Source organism: Quercus suber, unplaced genomic scaffold, assembly GCF_002906115.3.
Source record: "Quercus suber isolate HL8 unplaced genomic scaffold, Cork oak 2.0 scaffold_250, whole genome shotgun sequence".
NCBI classification, from domain to species: Eukaryota; Viridiplantae; Streptophyta; class Magnoliopsida; order Fagales; family Fagaceae; genus Quercus; species Quercus suber.
In genome coordinates this window covers 240,900-252,154 of record NW_027069706.1, presented here as the reverse complement: position 1 = coordinate 252,154, position 11,255 = coordinate 240,900, and the positions used below count along the sequence as shown (strand labels likewise).

At 45.3% G+C, this 11,255-nt stretch overlaps 1 protein-coding gene across 1 annotated transcript; it reads right to left on the bottom strand.

Moving 5' to 3' along the window:
- Window positions 1–8,784: 8,784 nt before the first annotated feature.
- On the bottom strand, window positions 8,785–9,285 carry LOC136070655 (uncharacterized). Its single transcript, XM_065780888.1, has one exon. It carries the CDS (start codon window positions 9,283–9,285, stop codon window positions 8,785–8,787), a length of 501 nt encoding a protein of 166 aa, XP_065636960.1.
- Window positions 9,286–11,255: the final 1,970 nt, after the last annotated feature.

Sequence of the window (11,255 nt, the reverse complement as noted above, 5' to 3'; positions counted from 1 at the left end):
GGACTCAAACCTATGGGGAAACTAGATACTTACAGAAAAATAGAAGTGGTAGACAGAACCAAGGCATTGCATGGTCCTCGGACCCAAGCCTATGGGAAAACTAATCACACCATTATACCTGGGTACTAGATAGAACTAAGGTATTGCATGGTCCTCAGACTCAAACCTATGGGGAAACTAGATACTTACAGAAAAATAGAAGTGGTAGACAGAACCAAGGCATTGCATGGTCCTCGGACCCAAGCCTATGGGAAAACTAATCACACCATTATACCTGGGTACTAGACAGAACCAAGGTATTGCATGGTCCTCGGACTCAAACCTATGGGGAAACTAGATACTTACAGAAAAATAGAAGTGGTAGACAGAACCAAGGCATTGCATGGTCCTCAGACCCAAGCTTATGGGAAAACTAATCACACCATTATACCTGGGTATTAGACAGAATCAAGGTATTGCATGGTCCTCGGAGTCAAACCTATGGGGAAAATAGATACTTACAGAAAAATAGAAGTGGTAGACAGAATCAAGGCATTGCATGGTCCTCGGACCCAAGCCTATGGGAAAACTAATCACACCATTATACCTGGGTACTAGACAGAACCAAGGTATTGCACGGTCCTCAGACTCAAACCTATGGGGAAACTAGATACTTACAGAAAAATAGAAGTACTAGATAGAACCGAGGTATTGCATGGTCCAAGGACTCGAACCTATGGAGAAAATAACTATCTGGAGAAAAATCAAAGCGTTACCTAGAGTCAAGCTATAATATGATCTTTAGATTTATATTTGAAGGATAATAGATGATCTCATGAGACTAACTCCAGAATAGATTACAAGTATTGAGCAGAATGTTAGAGTAAGGCAAATAAAAGAAAACATCCATAGTTGGAAGCAAAGTATTGAGCATTCAACTCAAACAAAAAGTATACAGTCTATTTACAACGCCACCAAGGTAAGAAACAAAATGAAATAAAAGAGAAAATAAACAGAATTATCCTATGTTATACACCAGTCTCCCCAACTCAGTAGGCAAATTAATTCGATAAGCAGATCAAAAGGCTTTAACCAAGGCCTAAGGGCCTTGTCTTGGAGGGTCCGCAGGAGGCCTCGCCATGTCTTGTGGTATTTCCTGACCCTCGGTTCTAACTCCCCCCAACATTCTCTGGGGCTCAACATCCTCGGGGGGCTGGTCAGCTGAAGATGTATCCTCGGCGGTCTTATTGTGACTCTCAGTCGCTGGTAATGAGGACCCCTCCTCGGGAGTAGCAGGGCAGTTTCGCGAATTGCAATAGGGTAATATACCCTGTCCTCCCTCCTAAGGTCAGATGAGGCATCAACCCCTGCTTGGTTGAGGGCTTTATACCAGGTCTGAGAACAAAAATGCCTGCACACTGCAAGAACTTGAGCCCGAAGGGTGGCTTCAGTCTTAGCCACCCCATCTGCGAAAGCCTCCTCCTCCGCCTGTTCTACAGAGCGCTCAGCATCTATTTTTGCAAAAACCGCCTCATCTTTGGCTCTCACAGCCTCGTCCCTGGCATACTCGACAATACCTTTCTCATGGATTGCCTCGGCCAACTTTTTCTTCAGGTAGGCAATGTCCTCTTTGGCAGTCTGTAGCTGGCCCTCAACGTCTTGCAAGCGATTGGTTTGATCCTCAACTTGCTTCCTAGCCACGGCTAGGTCGGAGGCAGCAGTGTCCCTGGCCTTTGTCATCTCCTCTAGATCTTCGGTCGCCTTTTTTAGGTCGGCCTCAGATCTCTTGAGGGTACTGGCAGCTTTCAAGAACTTGTCACGCTCTTGCGCTAAGGCACTGCTCTGGCCATCGACCTCCTCGTCCAACTTGAAAAGAGCCTGGATAGCCTGCCAATAAAAACAAGTAACTCCGTAAAGAGAAGGGAGGGTACTAAGCAACAAAGTTCGAATAAAGTAAATAGGTACCAAAGGACCCACCATGCCTAGATATTTCTTAAGGTCAAGGACAACCTCTAACCCACTCATATTTTTTAGCTCGGCCATGTCAGTGGGAAGGAGAAGAGACTTCTCCAGGGCATCGGCTACGAGAGCCCCCTCAACCCCTTGAGATTCCCGTATTGATGCGTCATCCATCAGGGGTTGATCATGGAGCATGGCAGCGGGCAGCCAGGCTTGGGCCTCAGACTGTTGGATGATCTTCCCACCTTTCTGTTAACCGCCGAGCTTCAGTTGCTTTGGAGGCCTACGAAATCCACCCTCCTCGGGTGAGGAATGGGATTTGCTCCCATCCATTGGCTCCTTACCCTTGGAAAGTCTCTTCCTTTTTGGGTCATAAGACTCGGTTTTAGGGTCTGATACTGTGGGGACAGAGGATGACCTGGTTTGCACAGTTAAAATCTGGGGCGGAGGTGTTGGGGGCTTAGGCTGCGACTCTTCCGGTACACCCTTCTTGGAACCGCCTTCAAGCAGATCAAGAAGACTGGTGTGGGGCTGTCTTTTTAAACCCATCTCAGCCTGAGTACCAATTCTTAGGGATCGGAGATCGGCTTCGGACAGATAAGGGTCTTCTAGATCACTAGAGGGATCCTCGGACTGATCAGCTAGGTTGAACACACTATATTCGTCCTCAGAAGAGCTCAGTTCAACCACCTCCCCTGCCTTCTTAGATTGGCCTTCGTCGGCCACCGTTACTTGGTGGGATGAGGAGGGACCGGCTAGCGGAATACCTTCAGGTATGTGAGATCCTTCAGAAAATGCAAAACCGTCCCCGGAAAATGTACGTAATTGAGGGGCTATTGTGGGGCCCGTGGGCCTGATAGCCTCAGCCCATCGTGTAGTAGGCCCAAGGCCCGCGCCGAGGAAGGATGACCATCCAAGTCTAAATTAGGGAGAGACTCTTTTTTAGATCCATGCCAAGGACCTCCTCGTCCTTGGCATACTAAGGATAATTTTGGGAAGGAACAAGCCCAGAGCAAGCTGTCACCTCCACACTTAATGCATTCACCTAACCCCTCTGGCCACATTAATGGGGATGCAACCCCTTAGCAGGGCGACGTTGATCAGTGTGAACCACTTGAGTGTTGATAAGGCCTCTGATATGACGGACGGTCAGAAAAAAGGCGAATGGATGATCAACAGATGGAAGAACGAGATAGGACAATGAAGACTATATAAAGAGGAGCGAGTAAAGTAAGAAGGGGGGGAAAAAAGGAAAAAATAAGAAAAAGGGCTCCTCGGCCATGGGCCGAGGAGGTTCCCCCGGTTGTAAATAGTTCTAAGTATTTTTTAATAAAAGAAGAGAGTTCATGCTTGGTGAACGACGGCCAACGCCTAAACCTTCGATCCACTCTCTAAAAATTTATTGTTTGGGCTTGTTGGACTGAAAACCCATTCATATTCTAGGTCCAATCCAAATTGAGTCCCTACAGTGTCCGAAGAGGCATATCATTGATTATATAGCGGTTACAATTCTTAAAGTTATAGTAAAGTTTTCTTTTCTTCCCTCTTCCTATTTTTTCTCCTTTTTTCTCTTTCCTCTCCTCTTTTTCAGGAGCCTCCTTCCTTTATATATCCTCCCTTCCCATCATCTCCATCGTCCACTTGTACCTCATCTGTGAGCCTACTTGAGTATATGTCACGTCAAGCATCTCCTTTAGCTCTGTGTGAGTGGCAGTAGGTGAGGTTACACTGTTTAGGGGTCTTCTCCACATAAATGTGGTTAGAAAAGTTGCTGCAGAGCCTTAAATACGGTGGTAGCAACTTTTCCTTTAGATATTTCTTTATTCTTATCATCTCCAAGTATACTCAAAACTTATCTTGATTAGAAGGAGTTCTCGGAAGATCATTCTGACCTTTTATACGTTCAATTGATCCGTACTATTCACGTCAGATGAATAAAATCTCTTCGGACAGAAGGTGACCTCTTCGAATTGTAATCATTTTTCTTTTTGGGGATCCCTCTTCCAGATGGGTCTTGCCCTTACCTCTCATTCTCTTCAGACGCACAGTAATCCTCACATGGGGCTCTAGGCCCACTACGTTAGACTGGGCCTTTTCCCCCCACAATAGCCCCTCAAAATTTTAATTTTTCCCTTGCATCCAAGGAGAAAAAATAAGATTTTGACCTGTCACGTAAGGAAAAAGAATAAAAAAGTTTGAAAAAAGCTCATAAATACCCAAGTTTACCCATGCGCGAGCATAGATACAAGCGCTTCATTATTGCCGTTGTCAGTTCCATATTCTCAAAGCGTTGTATTAATTACTCCAGGCGGCGTTTTGTCTTTTGAATCCAACGGTGAATTGTTGATCCAACGGACAAGGTTCTTCTTCGGGATTTGGACGGGATGAATTACATCCTTTCACCTGTCCCCGTATATAAGCCCTCAGAGGAGGTTATTTTTCTTTACTTTACGCATCCTCAGAATACCCAGCGAACTCATTCATTCAAAATCCTTCAAGCTTCTTCGATTTTCTGTCTTCTTTCTTTCCAAAATCTACCAAGAGTCCATTTTGAGTTCAGAGATCGTTCTTCACTCCCGTCTGTGTAAGTATTTTCTTCTCGGCTAGTATTTTCAACCTTCGAAACCCCCGTTTCATGGTCGCTGCTTCAATCATTCTCTAAAAATGGGTAGATTCCAACACCTTGTCGATAGTCCTGCGTTGATAAGGAATTTAAGCGAACTTATGGCATAACGTGGGAGGTGAATCTGAGATATTGCCCTCCGGAGCAGATACTAATGGACCGAAGAGAGGGAGAGGTCATAATCCCAATGATAGCCTTCATCGAAGGGGGAATGACCCTCCCAATGTGTTCCATCACCCTGAACTACCTTCGCAACCATAGACTCTCTCCTAAGCAGTGCACGCCCAATACCTTTAGGATCCTAGGAGCTATCGATGCCTTGAACCTACAATTAGGATTAGGGTTGACCTGGCATGACCTAGTACATATGTATAAGTGTCATAACCAAAAAGGGGCAGGATACTACCTTAAATCCCGATCCGACATCGTTAGATTGTTATCCTGCCTTCCCAAATCAAATAAAGGGATGCAAGACAACTATCTAATCGTCTCGGGCGCACGGCATGACGGTATACACTGTCCGACCGAGCCAGGAGAGCCAGGTGTGACTTCCTAGACTTAGGATTTCTAACAATAGGCTTAGGATCTTCACTCTTCATAGCCTTTTTTTTTTTTTTATGCCGTCATATTTCAATTTTCTGACCAGGTTTGTTTGTTTTTGAAAAAAAAAAAAAAAAAAATTTATAGATAAAGCACATACTACTCCTCGGCTTAGCCTTACCAATACCGCTGTCCTTAATTATCTACTACGCTCGGAGATATTTGTAAGTAAAGACGGACAACTCCGGTCCGTTCCCCTTATACTCGGCTACACACCAAAGAAAACAGATATTCAGCCGACCGGCAATGCCATTACACAAGGTGATCACCAGCTTTGGCGAATAGACGTCGCTCAGCACCACTTTTTAGCGCCATACGATCTTGAGCCCGTTCCATACCTAAATCCACAGGGTGTTCCATTGCTAATCCAACCAGTTCAACAAGTCCCCATTGAACTGGTGGTCGTAGGAGAGAGGGTCGGCTCTTCATCCTCTTCGCTAGAGGAACAGATAGACAAGTTTAAATTTGAAGGAGAAGATTCAGGGGGAATGTAGGTAATACCCTCCACAGATTCCAAGGAGGAGGCCGACAGACAATCCAATGTCCATCCACCAATTCTGCTAACCACTCTCCCAAAGGACTCTTCGGAAGAAGAAGAAGAGATGTCCGATTTAAAACTTCTACTGAAGACGAGGGGTAAGAAGGCTGAGTTCAAAGGGAGGGGGACTTCTCGACCAGTGGTGAATTTACCTCCACCCCCACCTCAGGTTCCTGATCCGGGCTTAAAACCAATACCGGACTTAAAAAAAAAAAGAGACCTCTCGAACCTGAGGAGAGGGAGGTGGTGATACCACTTAAGACCACAAAGCAACAAAAGGTGGTGAGGGACCACCAGAGCAAGAGGGCATCATCCGTAGAGAGTCGGAAGGACCCTCCTGCGACTGACGTGCGCCGAGGGCAACGCACGTGGTTTCCCAGATTGGAACTAGATGGCGTTCCTTTTTCTTGGGAGACCTTTGTTAGAAACTACGATGGGGGAAGAGCGGGGCTGATAGCTGAAGCCTTGGAGCAACCACTGCTCCTCCCTGAGACATGGAGTCATACAGGTGCTTCAGCCAGTATGAACTTTTCATGTCCCTGAAAAGGGACTTGGCCATGGTAAGCGTGCTTATCCAGCTCTTCGGTTGGCATGCTAATTTTCTGTGTTTTATGCTAACCTTTTTACTTTACTGTGCAGATTACCCAGCAAGTCTTCGTGGCCAAAGAGTGGAACCGAAAAGCCTATGTCGAAGCCCAAGCAGAGGCCCACTCTAGGTCCGAGGCAGAAAAAGCTTTGGGCAGCTTAAAAGAGGAGTTCTCTCAGATCTCTGAGTAGCTTAAAGGGGTAACCCAAGAAAGGGATAGCCTCAATGCTGGCCGCCAAAATGCTGAGAGCCAGGCCGAAGCCCAACGCAAGCTGCTAAATGAGACTCAGAACAATTTGGCCTTTGAGAAAGCGCTTGTGAAAGAACTTCGCACCGAACTTCAAAAGGCCAAGAAGGCTACTAACCAGGCTTAGAAGGACGCTCAGCTGGCCAAGGAGGCGACCGAGGTCGAAAAGAAAGCAGCATTCAAACTAGGAGTGGACGCGATAGAAAAATGGTTAACGGAGCAATTTGCCTCAGTTAGCCAAGATTACTGCGACATAACCTGGGGCAAAACACTGGATGCTGCCGGGGTGCCTGCTGATTTGGAGTTGAGGCTGCCTGGGAGCATTTACTACGATCCTGACATCCAAGAGCTCCCAGAGTCTGACCCTCCTCCCTCAGAACAACTCCACTGCCTTTCCTCCCATTCTTTGGACCATAGACATTCCCATCAATAGGGTTTCATACTCTGCCTCGTTATTGGTTGTACCGAAATTTAGCCTTAATGACTTTTCAATAATGATTCTCTCTGGAGATATTAAGACTAGCCCTACTCCAGAACCTTTCCGGTTCGCAGCGCCGTCCACATATACTTCCCAGCGGGCAGGACCTTGTTGAGAAATCATGCCAACCGATTTTCCATCCATGTCCCTCTCTGTCATTAGTTCTTCTAAGCTGGGTTCCGTGAACTCGGCCACTAAATCTGCAAGGATCTTCCCTTTGACTGAAGTGCGAGGCATATACTTGATATCAAAAACCCTTAAGATAGTGCCCTACTTGGCTATCCTCCCCGTGTAGTCGGCACTTCGAAGTACGGTCTTAAGTGGGAGTTGCGTGAGCATAACGACAGTATGTGCTTGGAAATAATAGGGCAATTTTCGTGTTCCAAGTACTATTGCCAAAATAGCTTTTTCCAATGGCAAGTATCTGATCTCGGCCTCATGTAAAGACTTACTCACACAGTAAACCGATCTTTGTATACCTTGATCCACTCTTATTAACACTAGACTTACAACATGGGGAACCACCGCGATATAGGCAAACAAGACCTCATCTGGTTCAGGGCTAGACATAATTGGTGGCCGAGCCAAGTAGTCTTTAAGTTGTTGGAAAGCTGAGGCACATTCTTCAGTCCATTCAAATCCCTTCCACTTGTTGATCAGTGAGAAGAAAGGTTTACACCTATCCGCGGACCTAGAGATGAATCGGTTCAAAGCAGCTGTCATCCCTGTTAACTTCTGAACTTCTTTCGGATTTCGAGGAGGCTGCAGATTTTGAATAACTTTTATCTGATCGGGATTAACCTCAATTCCCCTGTATGTTACCATGTAACCCAAAAATTTGCCCGACCCCACACCAAATAAGCACTTCGAGGCGTTCAAGCGCAACCTGTGTCTTCTCAGGATTTCAAAAGTGTTATCAAGGTCCTTCACATGCTTTGAAATAACTTTTCTTTTTACTACCATATCGTCTATATAGACCTCAACGCTTTTGTCCAATTGTGATTCAAACATCTTTGTCATCATTCGCTGATAAGTAGAACCTGCATTTTTCAGACCGAATGGCATCACTTTATAATGGTAATTACCAATGGGAGTAATAAAAGCGGTTTTCTCTTGGTCATCTGGGGCTAACGGTATTTGATGGTAACCTTGGAAAGCATCCAAGAAACTCATCCGATGATAGCCGACAGTAGCATCTACTAATTAATCAATTTTCGGCATAGGGAAAGGATCCTTAGGACAAGCCTTATTTAAGTCCGTGAAGTCTACACAAACTCGCCACTTTCCGCTCTTCTTCTTTACCACCACAGTATTTGCCAACCATTCGAGATAAAAAAACTTCTTTAATAGCCCCAGCCTGTTTGAGTTTCATCACTTCTTCTTTGACTGCATCCGCATGTTCTTTGGATGGCCGTCGAGGAGGCTGCTTCTTGGGTACACTCAGTGGGTTGACCCTCAAATGATGGCAAATAAACTCTAGATCTACTCCTGGGGCTTCGTAAGTACTCCAGGCAAATATGTCAATATTTCTTTTAAGGAAATCAATTAGCTTTTCTTTTTCTGGTTGAGGTATCTAAGACCCGATTTGAAAGTATCTTTCAGGATTGCCCCCAATTAAAACTTTCACTAAGTCCTCGCATTTAGCGCCTTCATCAAGATCTTCGATGGGTGACAACCAACCTCTTAACTGCTATAAGTCTCACTCCGCCCTGACTAAGGATTCAGTTTCAGGCTCGTGTTGTATGGCAGCCACCAAACATTGTCTAGCTGAGGATTAATCTCCACGGATTTCACAAACGTGCCCTTCGGATGGATATTTAACTTTTTGATGCAGAGTAGAGGAAACAGCCCCTAGCGTGTGTAACCAAGGTCTAGCTACAATTCCCGTATAAGGGGAATAAACATCTACAACAATGAAGTCCACTTCCACTACTTCTGAGCCAGTCTGTACAGGCAGCCGTATCTGTCCCTTCGGGGTGACAATACTTCCCTCAAATCTAACCAGGGGAGAATAGTATGGAGTTAAGTCATCAAGTTTGAGGTTCAGCCCCTTGTAGAGGTCAGGATACATAATCTCCACCGTGCTACCCTGGTCCACCATCACCCTTTTCACATCATATCTCCCGATTCTAAGGGTGACTACCAAAGCATCGTCATGAGGTTGAATGGTTCCAGCTTTATCTTCGTCTGAAAAGCCTAAAACAGGAGGGACAGCCGGTCTAGAGCTCCTCGGATCTTGACCAATATCCCCTGCTAGTAGTCGAGCCACTGACATAACTTTGGACGGCCAGGACCCTGTTCTCCCTGGCGCTGCGAAAATAACGTTAATAATACCTAATGGAGGTTTCGTAGAATCACTCTTTCCGAACTCAAAATTCACTTGACCTCCTCGGCCACTGGAGTGGTGCAAAAGATGCCTCAACCTGCCTTCGCGGATCAGCTGATCCAAATGATCTCACAAACTTCTGTAGTCTTTAGTGGTATGCCCATGGTCTTGGTGGTATTGACAATAAAGATTGTGATTGCGTCTCTCAGGGTTCCCTACCATTTTACTCGGCCACCTAAAGAATGATTCATTCTTGATCTTTTCCAAAACTTGATGAACTGGCTCCTTGAACACTGTATTGACTGCTTGAGAATTTGTTGACCCCCACTACCTAGGGAAATCTCTCTGTGGCTTATTGTTGTTGTAATGATCCGACCTGAAGTCCTTCTTGTCCTGGGGGATAACCTTATCCTTACCCTTCCCTTGCTGCTGATCTTCTTCAACCCTTTTATATTTTTCAATATGGTCCATAAGTTGACGCATGTTAGTGACAAGTTTGCCGGACAAGGATGTCCTTAAACCATGATCATTAGGGAGACCCAGCTTAAACGTGTCTAGAGCCATTGCATCAAAGTTGCCCTCCATATCATTAAACATCTCCCAATATCTATCTGAATACGCCTTCAAGGTTTCACCCTCACGCATGCTCAAGGATAGCAGAGAAGGGGGCCTAGCCACTCTTCGGCATATGATGAAACGTGAACCAAAAGCTTGAGTGAGCTCTTGGTAGGAATTGATGGAGTCTGCTTTCAGGTTGTCGAACCACCTCATTGCCACGGGTCCAAGACTAGAAGGGAATACCTTGCACATCAGAGCTTCATCTCTGGAGTAGACAGCCATCCTTTGGTTAAAATGGCTCACATGTTCCACAGGGTCCGTTTTATCGTTGTAAATAGTGAAGGTTGGCTGGTTAAAACGCCAAGGAAGTTTTGCTCCTTCAATCCTGCGCGTGAAAGGTGACCTAGAGATTTGATTCAAAGCCTTGCTCATGGCATCATTTCCCACCCCTCCATGTGATGGTCTTTGAGGTTGCTTCTTGCGACAGTGTTCATTTTCATATGAAAAAGATTCACTGATTGGTGTTCGACACCTTTGTTCGAAAGTGATGTCTTGTTCGTCACCCGAGTCTTCATCAGAATGCGAGGCAGTAGGTTTTCTTTTTGCATGGCGCAACTCCCTTCTTAACCTTTCAATTTCTATTTGCATGTTATTCTTCTCTGCATGAGACACATGACTTCCTCCACAAGGTTGACTTCGCTCAGTGTGTGTAGTATGCACATTGCCTTCACGATCTTGTCTCCGCTTCAAATTGAGAAAATGATCTATATGTTGGGACGCACCAGATTCTGCCGGTTGTCGCCCTGGTTCCGCCATTACCAACTGCTGTTACTTCCCTTTACACTCAAGATCTTCCCACAGACGGCGCCAATTGTAGGGTTAGGATTTGTGGCCCAAGCCCAGAACAATGAATTTGTAGAGAATGGGTGAAAGAGCTAGATTGACTATAGAATTGACAACAGTTAATCAAAACCTACAAATATAAACCAACATGAAGTTACACATAAAAAAATGGAATGAATTGGTGTCCGAAGAGGCATATCATTGATTATATAGCAGTTACAATTCTTAGAGCTACAGTAAAGTTTTCTTTTCTTCCCTCTTCCTATTTTTTCTCCTTTTTTTCTCTTTCCTCTCGTCTTTTTCAAGAGCCTCCTTCCTTTATATATGCTCTCTTCCCATCATCTTCATCGTCCACTTGTACCTCATCTGTGAGCCTACTTGAGTATATGTCACGTCAAGCATCTCCTTTAGCTCTGTGTGAGTGGCGGTAGGTGAGGTTACACTGTTTAGGGGTCTTCTCCACATAAATGTGGTCAGAAAACCTGCTGCAAAGCCTTAAATACGGTGGTAGCAGTTTT

Excerpts from the sequence above, each read along its gene's own strand:
- LOC136070655 (XM_065780888.1), bottom strand. The coding sequence starts at position 9,285 with ATGTCAGTGGCTCGACTACTAGCAGGGGATATTGGTCAAGATCCGAGG.